Source organism: Vigna umbellata, chromosome 9, assembly GCF_029865625.1.
Source record: "Vigna umbellata cultivar VRB3 chromosome 9, Vumbellata_1.0, whole genome shotgun sequence".
NCBI lineage: Eukaryota > Viridiplantae > Streptophyta > Magnoliopsida > Fabales > Fabaceae > Vigna > Vigna umbellata.
Window position 1 is genome coordinate 40,176,886 of NC_142173.1, and position 20,950 is coordinate 40,197,835.

The 20,950-nt window shown below is 35.7% G+C and overlaps 1 protein-coding gene across 1 annotated transcript; it reads left to right on the forward strand.

The window, feature by feature from the left end:
* Window positions 1-13,174: 13,174 nt before the first annotated feature.
* On the forward strand, window positions 13,175-16,769 carry LOC124835526 (hydroxyacylglutathione hydrolase cytoplasmic). Its single transcript, XM_047310460.2, has 7 exons — window positions 13,175-13,335; window positions 13,413-13,535; window positions 13,618-13,779; window positions 14,636-14,714; window positions 14,928-15,041; window positions 15,984-16,160; window positions 16,419-16,769. Exons 1-7 carry the CDS (start codon window positions 13,289-13,291, stop codon window positions 16,491-16,493), a joined length of 777 nt encoding a protein of 258 aa, XP_047166416.1. The 5' UTR covers window positions 13,175-13,288; the 3' UTR covers window positions 16,494-16,769.
* Window positions 16,770-20,950: the final 4,181 nt, after the last annotated feature.

Consider the following 20,950-nt stretch of genomic DNA (forward strand, 5'->3'; position numbering starts at 1 on the left):
GCTTGAGATGGTCCTTCACTAGCTGATTGATCCTTGATTGGCTTGAAAGGCAACTTGACTACTTTCACTCTCTCCAGAATCCAGGTGTGATAACTAACACTGCTATCCACTACTCCATCCCTCAAGTCCTTCCCTGCTCGAACAACATTTTCCCAGGCGCTTTTAACCTTTCTTAACAGTTCGATGAAATGCCCGTCTTCGTAATAAATGAATAGAGTAGCAAGGTAATCTGATGAAGGTGCCCCTTTTATAGGATGCCCAAATTGTCTTTGCACCAAAAGAGGGTTGTAATTGATACAGTACCGGGCACCTATGAGAGGTACATTAGGAAAACTACCACAATGTTGTATAGCCAGTTTATTTCCGAGCCAAGGAAGGCGCCATTTTATACTTCTTTCGCTCAAGCCGGCAAGGAATCGGGCCCAATCGTTTCCTCCTTTACCTTTAAGCCCTTGGTGTGACAAAGTCTCCGATAGACTCTTAACGTCGACCATTTCCTTAAACACGCGCGTTGTCATCCATGTATACAACGCCGGTAAGCAACAAAGAATCTTCTTTCCCTTTCTCTCATGGCAAAAACTTAAGGTCCCATAAACATCCGCAAGAACTGCTGTTACAGGATTCTCTGATCTAGTTTTACTCGCCACGAAGACGTCTATCGCGGTGTAATCCACAAATTCTTCTATTTTGGGAAACAAGACAATGCCATATATGGTGAGGGCTAATACATCCATGAAAGTTTCCCAATCCTCTTTATCAGCCAGATGATGTAAATACTGCTCTAGATATCCCTGTGATAACCCATGCACTTGATTCCTCATCATCATCCTGTCTTCAAGCTCCTTGGGATGTAATTTCATGATGGTAGCAATAGTGGGTATAGAGGCATGATGCTCTAAATGTTGATAGGGAGTGGTGCCCTCCAGTGGCAAACCCAAGATATACTCAAACTCTTCTATGGTTGGCGCCAACTGAAAGTCTTGAAATGTGAAACATCGAAGCGGAGAATCATAATATTGTGCCAAGGCTGTGATAGCGGGTATTTGTACTTCAACCTCCATTAAATTCAACAAATTTCCATATCTTCTCTGAAAGGTTTCTCTCTTTATAGTCTTAAGCCTTTTGCCCAAGTTTATCAGCCCGGTCAAGTTTCCCACATGGGTCCTTAGACTATACTTCTTTCTTAAATCGGAAGACTCGGTGTGCCGTGTGGCATCAGATCTTGTGTTAACATCCATCTCGTATGAAGTCAAGTAGGTACCTGTGATTTCCCTTAAAATTAACATGTTACTAAATGATGTATGAATATGATGCATGATAATAAAATAACATGACAAAACAAAACACATGCATGGTATGAAATGTAATATCATAAAAAAAACGAACAGCGTGAGGGTTACAGAAGCATATATTCCTCCCATCGTGCCCTACCAAAGGTTCATTGCTTTCAGTTCAAGGTCAAGTATATGCAATCTCACAAAGATGGTTCCCTGAACCTAAAGGTCAAAGGTCACTAGAGCTATGGCCCCCTTCATAGCATTTCCACAACAGTCGAGTAATCAACTAGGTGTGAAAACACATATGAAGAGAACAGACTCTAGCTGGAGTTCTCACGATAGCCAAACAGGAAGTACATCCCAGAGTGACACCGCTACACAACTCCTCTAATTCTAAGCTACGCTCAGACCCGGGTATAGGGCACCACTCATGATATGCCAAAAGTGTGTGTGTGAAGGGAGGAAATTATGCACACCCAAACCCTCACCTGCAAAACAACCAGAAAAAATCCCAGGCAGATATAAACATATTGTCTACCCTAGGGTTCAATATTCCACAGTTATTGCAGTTATTCTAAATATCAAGCATAGATAGAGAAAAGGGAAAGAAAAACACAAAGCAAAACCACACCAAATTCGCGCATCTAATTAAATGGCTCGACTCTCTAAGCGTCCCCAGTGGAGTCGCCATCTGTCGCAACCGGAATCGCGACGGGACGACGATCCAAAAAAAGAAACGGGTTTTGAAAAGAGATTTGGACTCGCCACCATAGTTTATTATGGAAAACTACGGAAAAACCATAAAATAATAAGACATGGTCCACGAAAACCATATTCTGGGTTCGGGAGTCGGTTACGCGTAGGGAAGGTGTTAGCACCCTACAACGCCTGCCCTAAGGCAGTACCTTTAACTAAATGCACGAATATGATGTGGTTTTCAAAATGTTTAACTATCCCCTAAAATAAAACTCTAAAGAAACAAAATATATTTTTTAGTTTTTTGGGCCCGACAAGGATTGACCTTGCTCCTACGTATTCTCATTCAAAATGAGAAATCAGGGTTACGTAGTTCTAGCTAAAAAGATTGTTTGTTGTTTGGAAAAGCAGATGTTTTTTAATTTTTGGAGATTTTATATTTTTAATATTTTCGAAAAAAAGAAGGTAACGAGTACTAGGCCGACGCGAACGGTCGCACGAGTACTCATTCCTTTAAAATGATATTTAAATATTTTTAATTATTTTTGAAAAGAGAGATAACGATATTAAGCACTAGGCCGATGCGAACGATCACACGAGCACTCATACCGTTATTTACTTATTTAGGAAGACTTGAGAGTATTGAGTGCTAGGCTGATGCGGACGATCGCACGAGCACTCATGCCGTTATTTACTATTACGTAAATAAGAGAGAAAAGTATTGAACACTAGGACGATGCGAACGATCACACGAGTGTTCAACCTTTAAACGTACTTTTGAAAATTTTATTTAGGGAAGAAGAAAAGAGGTTTTTAGCACAAGGAAGACGCGAGCGGTCACACGTGTGCTTAAACCTTTAAAACATATTTTTGTAAATTTTATTTAAGAAAGAAGAAAAGGTTTTTAGCACAAGGACGACGCGAGCGGTCACACGTGTGCTTAAACCTTTTCAAAATATTTTTATTTAATTTTTTAACTTTTGTAAAAGAAAAGGAAAAGATTTTCAGCACAAGGCCTACGCGAGCGGTCGCACGTGTGCTTAAACCTTTTCAAAATATTTTATTTAATTTTTTAACTTTTGTAAAAGAAAAGGAAAAGATTTTCAGCACAAGGCCTACGCGAGCGGTCGCACGTGTGCTTAAACCTTTTCCAAATATTTTTATTAAAATTTCTTAACTTTTGTAAAAGAAAATGAAAAGATTTTCAGCACAAGGCCTACGCGAGCGGTCGCACGTGTGCTTAAACCTTTTCAAAATATTTTTATTTAATTTTTTAACTTTTGTAAAAGAAAATGAAAAGATTTTCAGCACAAGGCCTACGCGAGCGGTCGCACGTGTGCTTAAACCTTTTCAAAATATTTTTATTTAAACTATCAATATTGTATTATTAAATATATATTTTAAGATAAGTAAATGTCTAAAATAGAACAAAATAAAATAAGACAATAAAGAAAAATAAATAAGCAAAAGAAATTGGAGAGGCTGAACGGACGCTGGGAAGAGATTCAGAATAACGAGCGTTCGTTAAGTAAAGAACGAACGTTCGTTGGGGAGGAGGACGAACGTCCACTGGGGAATATAACGGACGGACGTTTAAAAATGTGAGCTGAATGACAAGCGTTCGCTGTGGAAGTGACGAACGAGCGCTAAGTAACGAGCGTTCGCTGTGGAAGTGGCGAACGAGCGCTAAGTAACGAGCGTTCGCTGTGGAAGTGGCGAACGAGCGTTCGCTGTGGAAGTGGCGAACGAGCGTTCGCTGTGGAAGTGGCGAACGAGCGCTAAGTAACGAGCGTTCGCTGTGGAAGTGGCGAACGAGCGCTAAGTAACGAGCGTTCGCTGTAGAAGTGGCGAACGAGCGCTAAGTAACGAGCGTTCGCTGTGGAAGTGGCGAACGAGCGCTAAGTAACGAGCGTTCGCTGTGGAAGTGGCGAACGGTCAAAAAGCTTTAAGGATAACGAGCGTTCGCTCGTTTGGATGACGAGCGCTCTTCAGGGAGAAGATTTGAACGAACGGTCAAGAAGGCTTAAGGTAACGAGCGTTCGCTCGTTTGGATGACGAGCGCTCGTTGGTGAGAAGATTTGAACGAATGGTCAAAAAGCTTAAGGATAACGAGCGTTCGCTCGTTTGGATGACGAGCGCTCTTCAGGGAGAAGATTTGAACGAATGGTCAAGAAGGCTTAAGGTAACGAGCGTTCGCTCGTTTGGATGACGAGCGCTCGTTGGTGAGAAGATTTGAACGAACGGTCAAGAAGGCTTAAGGTAACGAGCGTTCGCTCGTTTGGATGACGAGCGCTCTTCAGGGAGAAGATTTGAACGAACGGTCAAGAAGGCTTAAGGTAACGAGCGTTCGCTCGTTTAGATAACTAGCACTCGTTGGTTTTCATAACGAGCGTTCGTGTTGGGGAGATGGCGAACGAACGCTATATAACGAGCGTTCCAAAAGAGGCCCAAGGCTCCCGAACGTACGCTCATTTCTGGGCCCGGCCCACATGGTTAATTTCTAACCTAGAATTTTCTAGGGGTTCAGGAGGTTCATCGTCATTCCCACTCCCCAGCTCACGCCTTCTCCAGAGACCCAAGGTTTCCTTCTCGACACCACAAGCTCACCGCCGCCTCTGCCATAGCCGGCCACCGTCGCCTTAAACAGAACGTTCCTTGGCCTCACCGGCGATACCTCGCGCCACCAGAACCACCGTCAGCCAAGACACCACCGTCTCCACTTCTCTCTCTTCGAAAACCAGCGATTCTCAGGGATGGTTTTCCTCCGTCTTCATCTCCGATCCGCTCGCGCCATCATCATCCATCAACATCAACTTCACCATTGCTAAAACCTCCACGACGAACACGACCACTGTCACGATAATGTCCCTCCCCGTGCCTATACTCGTCTACCTCCTCAGCCACCTACACGGTCACCATCACCTACCAGGACGACCTTAGCGACGCCACTGCCACCACCACACAGCAGACTACTACTTCCAAACCACCAACCACGAAACAATCAGCTACTCTCTTCCTCTCATTCGATGATTTTCTCGAAGACCGAATGCCCCCCTGCAACACCATTTTTCCCTCTCTGCCTCCCCTAATTTTTAATGTTTACTGATGGGTTTAATGTTGGTTGAACCTCGTTAATTTGGTATTGGAAGAGATGAGTGTGTTGTGTGCATTTTAGTGTGAAGGGGATAGATGATTCTGATGATGGTGCATGGGCTGACGAGATAAGGGGTGAATGGAGCTTATGCAGTAAGCATATGTGATGAATCTGAATGTACAGGTGAACAAAAGACCTACCTGCTGTTATGGCTGCTGCTACTGCTAGCTGTGTAGCCGGCGACCTCTTCTCACTCTTCTCTTTCTCTGCCGGTGCCGGTGATGATTCTAGGTGATGATCCCAGATGATGGTTTCGCGTGTGCACTCTCTCTCCTTTTTTCTCAATCCGATCCAACCAAATTCTGCTGCTCTAACAACCTGGTCTCTCCCCTTTTCTCTCTCCCAAAATCTTAGAAAAATATTCTCTTAACCACCTGGTCCCCCCTGCTGAGACACGCCTCCACACGTGCCCTTTTCCACGTTTTCCATTTTTTTTCAATTTTATTATTATTATTTTTTATTATTTTCAGTTTTAATTTTATTTTTCAATTTTTTTTTAATTAATTATTTTAATTAATTAATTCTATTAAAACAAATTGAAAATAAGAAATAAAATAGAAATTGAATTAAAAGCAAAGATCTAAAAATATAATAAAATAGAATAAAACCAAAAGGTAAAATAAAAGAAAAATAATAAAAGAAACACTAAAAACACAATTTTTACAAATCCGGACAAAATTGAGTGTTGACACACGTGCTTCAGCTTCTTGCTTCCAACAACAAAAGGACCCACAGACACCGCCCACTACATGCACTCTGCCGCTTCAGCTCGAACTTACGATCGCGATTTTTGGCCTCTCACGCGAACCCTAATAATAAAAACCCTCAAATTCTTTCCCCAATCTCAGTTGCCCTTTAATTTTTTCAAATTTCCTACTTTGCCCTTACCCAAAACTGAATAAACATACGTGCATACCAATTATTTAATACAATAATCGTTTTAAATGCCACGTCTGCACTCAACCATGCCACCTAACCAATACCGTAACGGCCGTTTGTCCAAATTAACGGCAGGCCTGTAACTGATTCAATTTTACAAAAACAAGGACTCAATTGATACGCCGAAAATGAAGAGGACCTATTTGAAATTCATGACCAAAATAGGGACCTACGGAGACATTAAACCTAAAATGTACCATCTCTCTAGAAAACATTTTTCTAGAGTTTTCTACCTTCTCTCTAAGAGTTATAATTCCTGAGTCATCTTCATGACGATCAGGAGGTACCTAATCGACCACGACAATGAGGTCTACGTTTTTACGTGATAAGTTTCTTCGATAGAGAAAGTAAGTTTTGACTCTTTTTTCCCTTTTGTTCCAAATCTGTTTTAGAAGAATCTAGTATTGTTGCATGTGTAATCATACCTTTCTTATTGTTCTTAGTTCATCTAGAGTTCTAAGGACTCTGTCCGTTTTCAATTTAGTGTTTTGTAGGTTCGTCTAGGTATTCCTTGTGGTTTAAGTAATTGGCGAAGCGTTCTTTGAGTTGGGGTTATTTCTTGTGAGGTAAGGGAAGCTAGGATTCTTGCTTTAGTTATGGTTATATTAATAATTTGGTATCTCTAGGAATTGTTGTTGATTTTGAAGAAGTTACTATGACTAGGTGTTTTATAAGTGTGTTTAATTGTTAACTTGGATGATATGATGTTGAGAGTAACTGTAATTATGTGATCTTAATGTGTTATACTATCATGCATGTGTTTGATGAAGTTGTGTTGTTATTAGAAACTGAGTTCAAAGTGGTTTTGATGAGAAATTGTTGCACTTTTTAGTTTTAAGTCTTAAAAGGAGAGGTTTACAAGAGTGAGTTTGAGAAATAGAGGCTATTGAGAGTAAACTATTGTCTAGGTACTGTCATGAGGTAGATTGAGACTTGTTGGGTGTATATTGGGGTTGATATCTGAGCTATAGTGAAAGTGAAGTTTATAGTTGAAGTTTGGAAGTGTTTTGAAGAAAAAAATGAGGTTTTAGGTAGGGAAATTGTGAGAGAAGGATTGTAAACTGGTGTGAGGCCTTTGGGGTCTGTTATGAGATGTTTTGTGACTTGTTTAAGCATTGAAATGTATGAAATCTGATGTAAGAGTGTTTGATGGTTGATAGGTAGATTTTAGCTTGATTTAGAACTAGTTTTTTAGGGTTTGGACTAGTGAGAATTTGAATTCTAGGTTTTGTGTTTAAATGCTCATTTTGGAGGGTGTTAATAAGTCATTTGGGACTTGTTGGAGTCATTGAGTTGTTTGAAAATAAGCCATAATTGGTGGAATTCAATTTGGGTCTCTAAAGTGAGGTTTTGATAAATTTTAGATATAAATCTTGTGGTTAATGAGTTTAAAATGTGTTTAGGATGGTTTAGATACATTTGTTTAGGTATTTTTTTAGTCTAAAATATGATCTAGGAGTGTTAGAAGTTGAGAAATTTATATAGAATAGGTCATGAGTAGTTGAGGAGTGCAAATTCTACAGTTTTGGTGCTGCATAATTATGAAGTCTTGTTGAGCAAATATGTGTCAACTGAGCGAGCAAAACACTTCCAGCTGAGCGAGAGTTTTCGCTGAGCGAGAGGTAAGGGACTAGAGCCCATTATTCTCTATCTTCGCACAATGAACTTGGTACGCTGAGCAACTAGTCCAAATCCTGTTTTTATTCTTTCTATCTTTGTTTTCTAATAACCTTAAGTTATGTTTTGATTTTCAGAATGGTTATCTATGATACTATATGATCATTAATGTTATATGTTGTGATTCAATGTGAAAGTATATGGGTATAAGTATGGTTTCAAAGGTATGGAAAAGAGTTCCAAGGAGGAACTTCTCAATGGTGGTTTCAAGTATTGTAAGTATGAATATGGGAAGCTCAATCTTGGAGTTCATCCTGAAATTCTAATGGTCACTCATTCTCAAATGAATACGGGAGGTATGTCGTGAGAATAACAGGAAATTCTAGTATAGGGGCTTTACCTTGGTCGAAGGCGAGTGATAACGGACTAACCTTGTATGGTACCTTGGCGTATGCTAACTATTTCACCACAACAAGTGCATGAACTGCCATAACTCGATATTTATACTAATCCGGACAGTCAAGTCAAAAGGGTTGTCATGCATAAAGTGTTTGGTTGATTTGGTGTGAGATATGTATCTTTCAGTAAAATGTTGGGTTAAATATGTTTTTAGTCCCTAAACTATCACGCGATTTTGGTTTTAATCCCTCTTTCAAGTAAGGTATTTTTTGGTCCTTCTCCTTTAGGAAAACATAATTTTTCGTCCTAAAAAACCAACGATGTTAAATAGAAGGTGAGCTGGCAAACGGTGGAGTGCCACGTTGTAATCTTTGAAACTCTCCCTCTCTCCACAACCATCACCACCTCCGCTTCTTTTCATCCTCCGTCAGCAACGACGCGATCAGTTCTTTTCTCTCTCCCTTCGCCACCAAACCTCCTTTCTCTTCCTTCCATCGGAAAAAGGGTCACTATGCCGGTTTCGCAAAAGGGATGATTATTAGGGATAATATTACATTGATATTTTTGAATGTAAAGTCAAAACAGTGTCTTAGAGTAAAAATTTTATTTTGTGTGGTGAAGAATTGGCTCAATAATGAAAAACCCTCAAAATTGAAACTCACAATTTGGGGTAAATTAATCAGTGAGCGCCAAAAACGTGGATGCCAGCGTTTTTGATGGAATGGAATTAGGGAGAGACCATGACGCGATAGTGTGGTGGACGATTTGCAAGATGGTGACACCAATTTCTCTAAGACAGAACCCTAGCTTCTCCCCGATGAGAGAGGCCACTTTACTATCCCAGTAGCGCTGAGATCTGGGGAACTGGTTGAGTTGTGCTGGTAGTGAGCCACGAATTCCTGCTCTAACGAGGAGGTGGTGGTGTTGGTGACCTAGCAGTGAGGATTGAGAGATTTTAACAAATCCAAACCAAGCGATGGAACAAAGTCAGAAAAGTCGGAGGTATGAGAGTGTCAGAATGCTTCATCGAACGACTCATATGTGTCATCGATTGGCTCATGGCCCACCACTTTCGCTGCTAACCGTTTGATCGCCTCTGCCTCCACATGTCAGAATGTTCCACTGATCGGCTCTTGTCCCACCGCTTCCGCTTCTAACCGTTCGGACGCCTCTGCCTATACCAATTCGGATCATCCGTCCGACTCATTGAATGTTCCACCAATCGCCTTATGTCTCACCGCCTCTTCCAAACCAAGAAAAGTCGCGCGTGTGCACAGGCCACCTCGACACGAAGGTCCTTGTCGTTTTTCGTCCTGCTGCTTCCATTGAACTGTATCACCGCGAGACAATACAGTGCTAACGTGTGAGAATTCATAGCCGCCTTTACCATGAGCGACGTGCCGCTTCCTCTGTTTTGCAGACAATAAAATCGAATCTGCAAGTAGATAACATTCAAGACTCAAACTTTTGTCCAACATTTAAAAAAAAAATTAAAGGAAAAACAATGAGATTTCTTTTAACGGTATCTTCCTGAAGGGAGTTCTTGGTACTGTCACTCTGTAGCATCATGCTAGATCCCTAATCCCAATCAATCCGAGAGAAAAATGGTAAAGTCAGTCAAATTTAAGAATAAAAGGTTGTGCATGAGTGGAGTATTCAATTGAATCACCCAAAACCATGATTGAAGCGCAAATTGATCGAAAAAAGCAAAAGGTCATGACAAATCGTGAAGTTAGAAGGGCGACAGTCTTACTTGTTGCTGCGACGCGGTAAATCGTGAATCTCTGATTCTAGCATGGAGGACTTCACAGAGAACTAAAAGCTACAAGAACGAAATAGAGCTATCTTGGTGGCGAAGGAAATATGTTTTTTATGAGACGCCGGCGACATTTTTTCTGGTGGGAGGAGGAGAGAGGAGGTTTAGTGGTGAAGGGAGGGAGAAAAGAACTGGTCTTACGTGGGATAAAAAGAAGCAGAGGTGGCAATCGTTGCAAAGAGAGAGAGTTTCTAAGTTTACTGCACGTTAGCCACCTCACTTTATTTTTAACGTCGTTTGTTGTGGAGGACGAAAAATTATGTTTTCCTTAAGGAGAGGGATCAAAGTGTACCAAAGTTTGAAAGAGGGACGAAAAACAGAATCGCTTGATAGTTGAGGGACTAAAACATATTTAACCCTAAAATGTTTAATATGTGTTTGATGTATTATGAAAATGTTTTGTATCACCAATTTACCCTTACTTTTTCTTTGTTGTTTATGTGTGTTTTATCTTTTGCAATCATCACCTTAAAATGGTGTGAACTTAGAGAAAACTTTTTTTCAGTCATTTTAACATGAGGTTGAGAGAACAACTGTAACACCCCAAAATATAAAACATCTCACACCCAAATTTATTTCATTAATAAAGAAAACATCGTACAATATTACAATCCTCCATTTAGGAGTAACATAGTTCACACTAGAAATACATTATAATTTCACACATAAATAAAACACTCTTAATTTTATTTATGTTTTATTTTTTTTTTCTTAAAATATTCTTCATTTTTCTGCTGCTTCCTCCTTCACTTGAATTGGTTCAGACGTCGTTCCCTCATCTGCTCCCGTATAACAAAAACATTATACGATCATCGCAAAAATAAGATTTTTCCGGCACAAACAAACAAGTAAGGGTGAGCTACCATGCAACATTCAAAGAAAAACATTACACTATTGCTATACGTAATACATTCACCATAAATTCATGTAAAATGCAATTATCATTCTAGACTCTATTATCCGGATATAATGTTGATGGAAGTCTCGGGTGGTCATGCACTTGTGGTGATTTCAACAACAAAAAATTTGGCCAAATATAATATATCATATCACCCACAAGGTTAATCCATTAATGTCTATAAACATAGACTAGGACCTCCTACTACTCTCACCACATAACACATCCTTCTCTAATTGATACTGGAAGATTATTAGAGTTTTAGGATAACCACCAACAACAGGACCCTCAACATCAACATATACACTAATACCATACCAATATAGAATCTCTCCATGAGACTCATATCATGCTCATTTTCCTCAACTCATGTCATACTATTACAAAATTTCCTCATAAAACTCATATCATGTTCAGATTCATAATTTCATATCAACATCATAAAATACATTCAACACAGAAATCATACAAGATAAATATATTACAAACAAATTAACAATAATAAAATCTTACTATAAATAGTCAACGGAGAAGAATCAAATGTTTGACAATCATTAAAATAAACTTAATAAAAACTCTTGGGGAAACAAGAAGTTGAATCTGGCAGAGCCGGTTAGACAACTTCTCATCCTTCCAAGAATACAACGTAATTAAATAATAAGAATAATGACAGGTTTGGGGAAATAAGAAGTTGAATCTGGCAGAGCCGGTTAGACAACTTCTAATCCTTCCAAAAATAAAAACGAATAAGGAAAACAATATAAAGTATGGGGAAACAAGAAGTTGAATCTGGCAGAGCCGGTTAGACAACTTCTCATCCTTCCAAGAATACAACGTAATTAAATAATAAGAATAATAACAGGTTTGGGGAAATAAGAAGTTGAATCTGGCAGAGCCGGTTAGACAACTTCTAATCCTTCCAAAAATAAAAACGAAAAAGGAAAACAATATAAAGTATGGGGAAACAAGAAGTTGAATCTGGCAGAGCCGGTTAGACAACTTCTAATCCATCCATAGGCAATTAATAGCATACATATGCATAACATAATCAACATCACATTTTACAACTATCACACTTGGATCTAAGCACAAAAGCATGTTCTCATCAAAAATTCAAAATCATACAGAAACAAAATACTTCACACTCAAGATTTAAGATCAACCAAAAGCAACATATACAAGACTCAAAATAATACCAAACAAAATGTAACTCCCCTTACCTCTATTCCAGACTTAGGTTCCTCTTCTCAAACCGTTCTCCAGAAACTTCTAGAATTTCCCCTCTTCAACTAGAATTTCCTCCAACTCTCTCCTCTCACAATTTCCCTAGAATTTTGGTGCAAATCTTCCTCCTCCCCCCTTGGCTATTTATAGCCAAAAAATTTTACTATTCATTTTTACTATTCATTTTTACTATTCACTTTTACTATTCATTTTTACTATTCAAAAATTATTTTTTATTCACCATTTTTATCTCTGAATAATTGATTCTACGTGGAGTGTCCTCTTCCACAATTTATTTTAATATTTTTTTTTTTAACTATTCACTATTCACTATTCACTATTTACTATTTACTATTTACTATTCATTCATTTTTTTTTTTTTAACTTTTAAAATAAATTCTCAAATTTTTAAACTCCTTCCTTTGAAATTATTATTATTGTTACCTATCATAAATTTTAATTTATTTTTTTCTTACCATACTTTTATTAACTTTATAAAAATAAAAATAAAACAACTATTTATTAAATTTAAATATTTTTCATGGGTCTTACAACAACCACATAGATAGAGTTTTATTTTCTAAGTATAAAATCTTCTTCAATTGTAATTTATAGTTTCTGGTAAGTTATCATGTAATAATTTATTTTGATAGTTTTATTTTAATGATAGGATGTTACACAAACAAATTTTAAAAATAAAATATTTTAAAAAAATAATATTTTTTATAAAATTAAAATTAATTTAAAGTATTAAAATAAAGAAGGTAACATGCCGGCCAGCCCGACCCGACAATCCATTCTACGCGGAATTGATTATCATTGGTGGTACGTTTTTGTTTAACAAACTAGTTGGCTGGATTTATATTTTTTTTTATGGACAAATGATACTATTTTGTCTCTCCTGATAAATAGATAATGGTACTAATTTTTCAAACTTTATTTTAGTATATTTTGAGAGTTTTAAATTTTGTTATAAAACATTTTGGAAACATTTTTCATCGATACTGATATTAAACATAAATCTTATTTTAAGAAAATAAATAAATACGTTTAGCCAGGGATTCAAGAAGGTTCATGTGATATCTTTAACACAATCGTTCTAACAAGAGTCCTAATCAATAAAATTGAATTCCATTGATTTTATGATAAAGTATATATATATATAAACATTATGGAAATGAAAATTTCAGTCCATTTATAAATCCGTCGCCGCTAGATACTCGAAAGGAGTCGAATTTTTGAAGAGTGTTTGAATCGGAAAGGGAAAGATGAAAATCCAACACATACCATGTCTCGAAGACAATTATTCTTATCTGTGGGAATCTAATCTAACATTCATCCATTCATTTCTCTTCTCTCTTAGATTTTGCTGAACCAATCTGAGTGGCGCAGGATCGTCGATGAGAGCACCAAGGAAGCCGCGGCGGTGGACCCAGTCGAGCCGGAGAAGATTCTCGAAGCTGCCAACTCGTATGGTGTCACTCTCAAACTCGTCCTCACCACCCACCATCACTGGTATGATGTACTGAGTTGTTTTTATCTTTTTCTGACATGTTCCCTATGATGTTTTGTTTTACCGTTTATTATTGTGTGACAGGGATCATGCTGGTGGAAACGAGAAGATAAAACAACTGGTGCCTGGAATCAAGGTCTATGGTGGTTCCATCGATAACGTGAAGGGTTGCACCGACAAGGTTGAAAACGGTGATAAGGTCTCCCTTGGAGCTGACGTCACTATATTGGCCCTTCATACACCTTGGTATGCCATGCTGTGTTATGTTATGTTATTGCTAATTCAACTTTTCAAGTTTTTCCATCTGTGCACTACACTATAGAGTATGGGTTGGAATTGTAACTGTTGGGTCATGTTTGGATGAGTTTATCAGAAAATAAAATAAACTGGTGAAATGATTTAAGCTTCTCTAACAACTTGAAAATAGTTTATATATAATCTAACTTTTGAAAGCATTCTCTTATTTCATTTAACCAGATACCAATTTTAACCTTTTCAAGTGAAATTAAATTAGTATGGTTGAACACAACTTAGAAGTGCTTTGGAGAACTTTTATACGGGAAATTTGAAGATTATTTTTGGAGAAGGTCTCAAAAGCACTCATAGAGTTTGTATCCAAAACGTTTTAACTTGAACCGAAACAGGTTTGAACAAGTCATAAATTTGTTTAGTAGTTGTTAGTACGAGTATAGTGTTTGAATACCAAGAATTGTTAGCTGGTCAGGATGAATACTATAGTCTTTGACACCCACAGCTATAACTTTTTGTAATGTATTTCTCTAGCCAGAAAAGTCTGCATAGAAGAATCAGTTTTGTAATGCGTGCTGAACTTTTGCCAATTATTCCCATCCCCTGTTAGAGGGCTATAATTCTGCTTATCTGATGATTAAACAAATGATGTGCCAAATTGGGAGAAAATATACCATGAAGGCATTGCCATACCTCATTGGCCTTCTTATTTTTATTTTATTGTTAATTTTTTATTGCTGCGTTATCAGTTCTTTTGGTGTATTTCTTGATGTTTGCTGTAGCGATGATTCTCTCTTTTTTTATTCATATTTACCTCTCTTGTTAACCTAGGCTATATTTGTAATTTGCTCAGTCACACAAAAGGCCACATAAGTTACTATGTTACTGGCAAAGAGGATGAGCATCCGGCTGTTTTTACTGGAGATACATTGGTAAGATGATTGATCAATCTTTTCCATATCAGAAAAAAATGTAGTTATTTTGGAAAACATGTAATAAACTTGTTCTTAAAGCCGTCACAAGTGCTTGAAGTCAAGGTATGTGACTTTTATTTGGTTCTCTCTTTTAAAACTTTTATGGATATGAATTTTGAAGAGGCTCTTCTTTCAAATCTCTACATTTGCTGTCTTATTGCTGGTTTACAGTTTATTGCTAGTTGTGGGAAATTTTTTGAGGGAACTGCTGAACAGATGTATCAGTCTCTCAATGTAACACTAGGTTCATTGCCAAAGACAACTCGAGTATACTGTGGCCATGAGGTAAATCATACTGAAGTCACCATCTATACTCAAAAAAAATTATTATGGGGAGTGTCAATTTTGTTTATCTATATAGGTAGTGTCAATAATGATCAATCTTCTTATAATTTAAATGAGGAATGGAATTGATCCAAAAGACTTCTTAAACAGTCAGTTCACTCATGATTTTTAATGGTAAATACTTCTAATTTGATTAATGGAGAAAGGGGGTTGGGGGATGATGCAAACATTTAAAAAGTATTAAATAATACAGACTAATCTTCTTGGTCCAGTTCACACACGTTAATATTATGTAAAAACTGTGTATTATGGGAAATGTACACCAATTTTTGCGGCATATAGTAGTCAACCTGATATGAATATAATGGAGTACGAGGTTCAAACGAATTGATACTCAATTATTGTCACAAATTTTGTGCTAAAATTAGGTCTTTAGGTATTCATGAATACTGTTTCCTAACCTTTTGTTATGCTAGAGTGTGTGTTAGTCCATCGAAATGTCTAGATTGATAAATCATATTTTGGTTCGGAGTTAGCATTCTGCCACAGTAACCCTTGAGCAAGTAAATCAGTACATCCTTCATTCTTTAGAACACAATTCTATGTTCTTTTCTGAAAAAATAAAATATAATTGGTTTTTAAATGTATATATTCAGCTACTCAGATGTGAAGTTATGATTTGGAATGAGTGAATTGCTTTAGATAATCTGTAGTGACTGTTCATAAGAACTCGTTTGTTTGGAATTGATCGTGCACTGTTTATCTTGCAAAACTATGACTTACATTAAATAAAAAATGCAACTTTGAGGCATAAGGTGAGGAGGGGGAAATTTTAGATTGTTTTACTTTTGGCATATAAAAGCCTAAATTCTCAGTGGCCTATTTCTTATATGCTGTTTCCACTTATAATCACTAGTAAGAGTGTGAAGTTTTTATCTCCAGTATTCAGTGAAGAACTTGCAATTTGCTCTGACACTTGAGCCAGACAATTCGAGGACACAACAGAAATTAACCTGGGCTCAGAATCAGAGACAAGCTGGTCAAGCAACAATTCCCTCAACCATTGAGGATGAGTTGGAGACCAATCCCTTTATGAGGGTTGATCTACCTGAGATCCAGGTTTGACACCTCTCCACCCTCTCTTCAAAGTGGGAACCAAAATATATTATTTCCTGTTGATTAGAGGGTAGAATGAAATATAGAATCAGAAAAAGTTTAAGGAGTTTATTGGTGCTTTCTACAATCAAACTGAAATTCTAACATAGTTAGAAAAGAAGCTGTTATTTGTGCAGTTTTTATTTATTTTTTTCTTGGGTAAAAAATATAGTGACTTACAAAAGTTGAACCTGAAGCTTTTCTTAAACTGAAAATTTTCAGGAGAGGGTGGGCTGTAAGTCACCTGTTGAAGCATTAGGAGAGATAAGGAAGCGGAAAGACAACTGGAGAGGCTAATGAAACAAGCATTCTCATTTGTTCATACTTCAATTTCCTGTTCTGTTTTATAATATGAATAAGGCCTTTATGCAGATACTGTAACCGTTTGATTTACCTGAAACTGAAATGAGAGTCAGAGGCTTGTCAAGCTAGGGGCACGGATTCTGATTAGCAATGTCGCCTATATGCATATTATGTTGGTTACTTGTGAACTTGAATTCAATTTTCTTCTTCTTTCCTTTTCTGTTTGCAATAATGGCTTGTTATTTTATATAAAGCTTAATTAGTGACTTAGTATTTGTTAGTTTAGTTTATTTGGTTCTTTCATAATTTTTGGATTCAATTTAGAGGTCTTCAATCTTTTGAAAAGTTCAATTTGCTTTTTTTTGTTAACTTGATTTTAAAAAAGTTCAATTTGGTGTTTTTTGTTAAGTTGATTATACACTGTCTCTTTATATATCACATATCAATTGGTGAAATTTTTTTTTTTAATTTTCTAAATTTGAAAAAATATAAACGGTTGAGAATCAGGACATGGTCAGAAATCTGGAAGTGACCATGCCATGTGTTTGTGTTATTGGGACATCATAGTGGTTATTTTCATTTTAATTTCTTAATTTAAAATTTTGATTCAATTTAATTTTTTAATTTTTAAAATAATTAAATTTTATCCTTTCTAATTTAAGATTAAATTAGTAATTAAATTTAATTATTAATTTGGTCTTAAAATATTTTAAAATTGAAGGAAATTAAATTGAATCAATTTTAAATAAAGATATTAAATTAAAAATAACTATTGTGACAATTACATTAACATGTTACAGGGCACTACAATAACTTGCTACATGATAATTTATGTCTTTTTAAATTAAAAAAATTAAAAATTTCACGAAGACACATTATATATATAGACATTGTGTTAATATCAATTTAATAAAAAAATAAACCTAATTGATCCTTTTTAAAAAAAAAAAATTGAAAGACCTCTTAGATTACATGATACATTTGCTTTTATCTCTCGAAAAATTGTGAAGATAAAGAAAATAACTTCTTAGATGGCCATTTCTTTCTCCATTTCTAGATTTTCTTCCTGCACTCCCATAAAATGTATTATCTTCATTTTACCCTTCTTAAATATATAGTAAAATAAATAATAAAACAAGAAAAGTTTATCTGAATTCTAGATTGAATAATTCGAAATGTTATTCAGATTCAGAAATTTATTCTGAATTGACCAATCCAAAACTCAAACATTATTTCCATCTAGAATGCATTCTTATATTCGCAAATATATTTCAAACTAATTAATTCGAAATTGAGTAATTTAAAATACATTCTCGATTAACTAATCTGAAATATAATTCTAAATTTGGGAATGTATTTTGGGATTAGCCAATCTGGAACACATTAATATACTTCATATTTTTGTTTTTGTTTTTCAGTCAGTGTTTTTTTTTTGAATTAGCCCAAAGTTATCTTGTACCAAAAGCTCCACAAGGGGTATCCAAGTAACCTGTTTTCGAAACATAGTTATGAATTTTCATTTTAAGGCAATGTTAAACAGAGGAATGAGAACGTGCTTATGAATGTTCCTTCCTCCACCACATCGTATCACTACCGCTTGCCATTGGACCAATGTAAAATTTGTATTTTCAAAATTTAAAATATATTTTTTATTTTCTATTTGGACTGTACGAAATGTTTTATGACAGTGTATTTTGGAATTGAAAATAAAAATGTTGGAGTATAAACAAAGTTTCATATCAGATAAAAAAAGAGTTGAACATGAGTTTATATACACATATATATCTTCATTGGTAAGAGGTCTTTTGAAGTGGTACCAAAAACAAATTCGTGAAGACTTGACCCAAAAGAGACAATATTTCATTAGTGTGGAGATATGTATTATTTTGTCATTGAGTCTCTTCGTTTAAATTTCTCCTTATTTCTTTTCACTTAATTTAAGTGAAATCATTAGTCTATTTTTCTTTATTTTTTTTTTCTTTCACTTTTTATTTCCTAAACAAAGACGAAAGATTGGCATGCACATGTTTGGAATGAATTAAATTAAAGCTTAACTAGCTTTCTTTAAAAGCAATAGAAGTGTTACTTATCTCTTGATACATTAGAAAGTTAAAATTCGTACAGTAATGTGTATGTGGATAATTTTGTTCTGTGTTTAGTTGAGAAGTTAGTAACGGTCACTTCATTCATTAATGTTGGTCTCAATCTCAAATGCCTTTTGTGAATTTGGAAGTGAAGTTATTATTCTAACGGTCATCATTTGCTACACCAATATTTGGACCAATGTTAGTTACCATCATTGAACAACATAACTTATGATAATACTCTTATTAATGACTAATAAACATCTTATTAAAATATTTTATAATCGTTAATAAAAGTCTTAACTATTAATAGGATCCAAGATTATATAACTTAAACATTATTATCTTATTTTTATTAGATTGATAGAAAAAGAATAGTTAACACATTTTCTAGATATAAACTAACGTATCATAATGATAAAAAATACTTTTGTAATATAGCAATTTCATTGTTGTTGATCATACTCTCGTGAATAATTTAACTTAAATCACGATAGATAGGCTACCGTCGTTATTGTTATAAATTATGATAGTGTTATTTACTATTGTTATAGAGATAAATTATAACAAAATAATTAAAATTTTGGAATGAAACTATTATTATTATCCTTTCTTTAATCGACGCGATATTTCGATTTGAAATTCAAATAATTTTGGTTTGACGAGTATATATAACTACAATCTTTATTACAAACGTTGTGGAAGTAGCATAAATGACAACATTTTTGCCTTTACCATTATGGATGTTAGATTTTTCTTTTCTGTTTACTATTTTATTTTACTCAAAATCTCTCAAAAGTTTAAAAAATGCAATCAATTCAAACCGGTATAATAACTATTTAATCTTTGAACAAAGTTCTTAAATATTTAAAATATTAAATTAAATTTAACTATCAATTTTATAAATTCTTATATCTAGAAAGAAAATATGTTACTCCTGTTTTATGAACATAGGATAATACTTTGGAATCCAATGGTTGTTCGTTAACAAAATTTTGTAAAAGTAAATTAAAGTTAAAACTATCACATATGAAAATAAATTAAGACATATGTTTAAATGTGATATATTATATTACTTTATCACAACTGCTTTCATAGCCAACTTCCACAATGGTTGTCATCCATTGCATGCTGCAGTACTCATACCCAAAGCTACCGATTTATTTATTGCACTATAACATAGTAAATGAATGATATAGTATTATAAATACCTTGAGAAACTTCCACGTGACCTGTTGAGTTGTAACACTTGATCTACAACTCATTATGTTTTGACCATTAAAAGCATTAAATATAATAACATTTAATGTTAGAAAACATGACATTGAAAGTTCAAGGTCAATGAAGCAGTGAGCTTTTCTTAAAATAGAATTACGTATCTATTGTGTTTTTTAATGCATTATGTTTGTTTTTATGACAGAGGCAAAACCATTAAGCGATACGATTTGGTATTGATATAACTTACAAGTGTCAATTGACAGTTGCATTGAAAATTAGTTAAAACATATTTAAAAATATAACTTATTAAATAATGATGAACTTGCCTAACTATATACATAGCAATGTAAATTTGTTTCTTGCCATCCAGTATAGCTTTGTTGATTTACATTTGTCTTTCTATAGGTGAGTTAATGATTGGTTGCGTGACTTGAGGGTCTGTAAACTCATATTTGTCATCCTTCCTCGCTTTCAAGAACAAATCGTGCAAGTACCTAACTTTTACACATTGATAATGTGTATAAGGTAACAAATAAAAGTTATTAAAAATTAACTTACATCCTGATGGAAGAACGATTTGGCTGATTCGGGCGGAGGAATAAATCAACCAAGCTCACCTTTGACTTGGACCATAGAAGCACCCAGCAATGGAAGATGAGCTTCGACAATATAGCGGAATGGGTTGAAGATGACTGGAGGAAACAGAAAAGTGTGGAAGCCACTCTGAAGAGGTGTTCGGTGGCTAGATTGAAGGAGAATGGATGATTCGGTGATGAAGATAAGGTTGAAGTAAAAGGAAAGTGGAATGAAACAGTGGTTCGGTGATGGAGAAACTGAAGCACAATTTCAAACGGTGGTGTTCTGTGAATTGGGAAGTGAAATGGAGGCAAAGATTTGGGTGCCGAAATATGATGCGGATGGGTGGAGATATGCTAGTAATGGAGCCTAGCTAAGGAGAGAGGCTAGAGGAAACTCTCAAGCCCTCTCTCGGTGACCTTCAATAAGAAGAAAGTTCTGGACAACATCACAGAAAACAATTCTTCATTCAAATCAAAGGTCACCACGTGAGAGCTTGAGAGTTTCCTCTAGCCTCTCTCCCTAGCTAGGCTTCATTTCTAGCATATCTCCACCCATCCGCATAACATTTCA

Excerpts from the sequence above, each read along its gene's own strand:
- LOC124835526 (XM_047310460.2), top strand. The coding sequence starts at position 13,289 with ATGAAAATCCAACACATACCATGTCTCGAAGACAATTATTCTTATCT. Across the intron at positions 13,780-14,635 it reads TTGGCCCTTCATACACCTTG|TCACACAAAAGGCCACATAA; the intron begins GTATGCCATGCT and ends TAATTTGCTCAG. Across the intron at positions 14,715-14,927 it reads TTTTTACTGGAGATACATTG|TTTATTGCTAGTTGTGGGAA; the intron begins GTAAGATGATTG and ends GCTGGTTTACAG.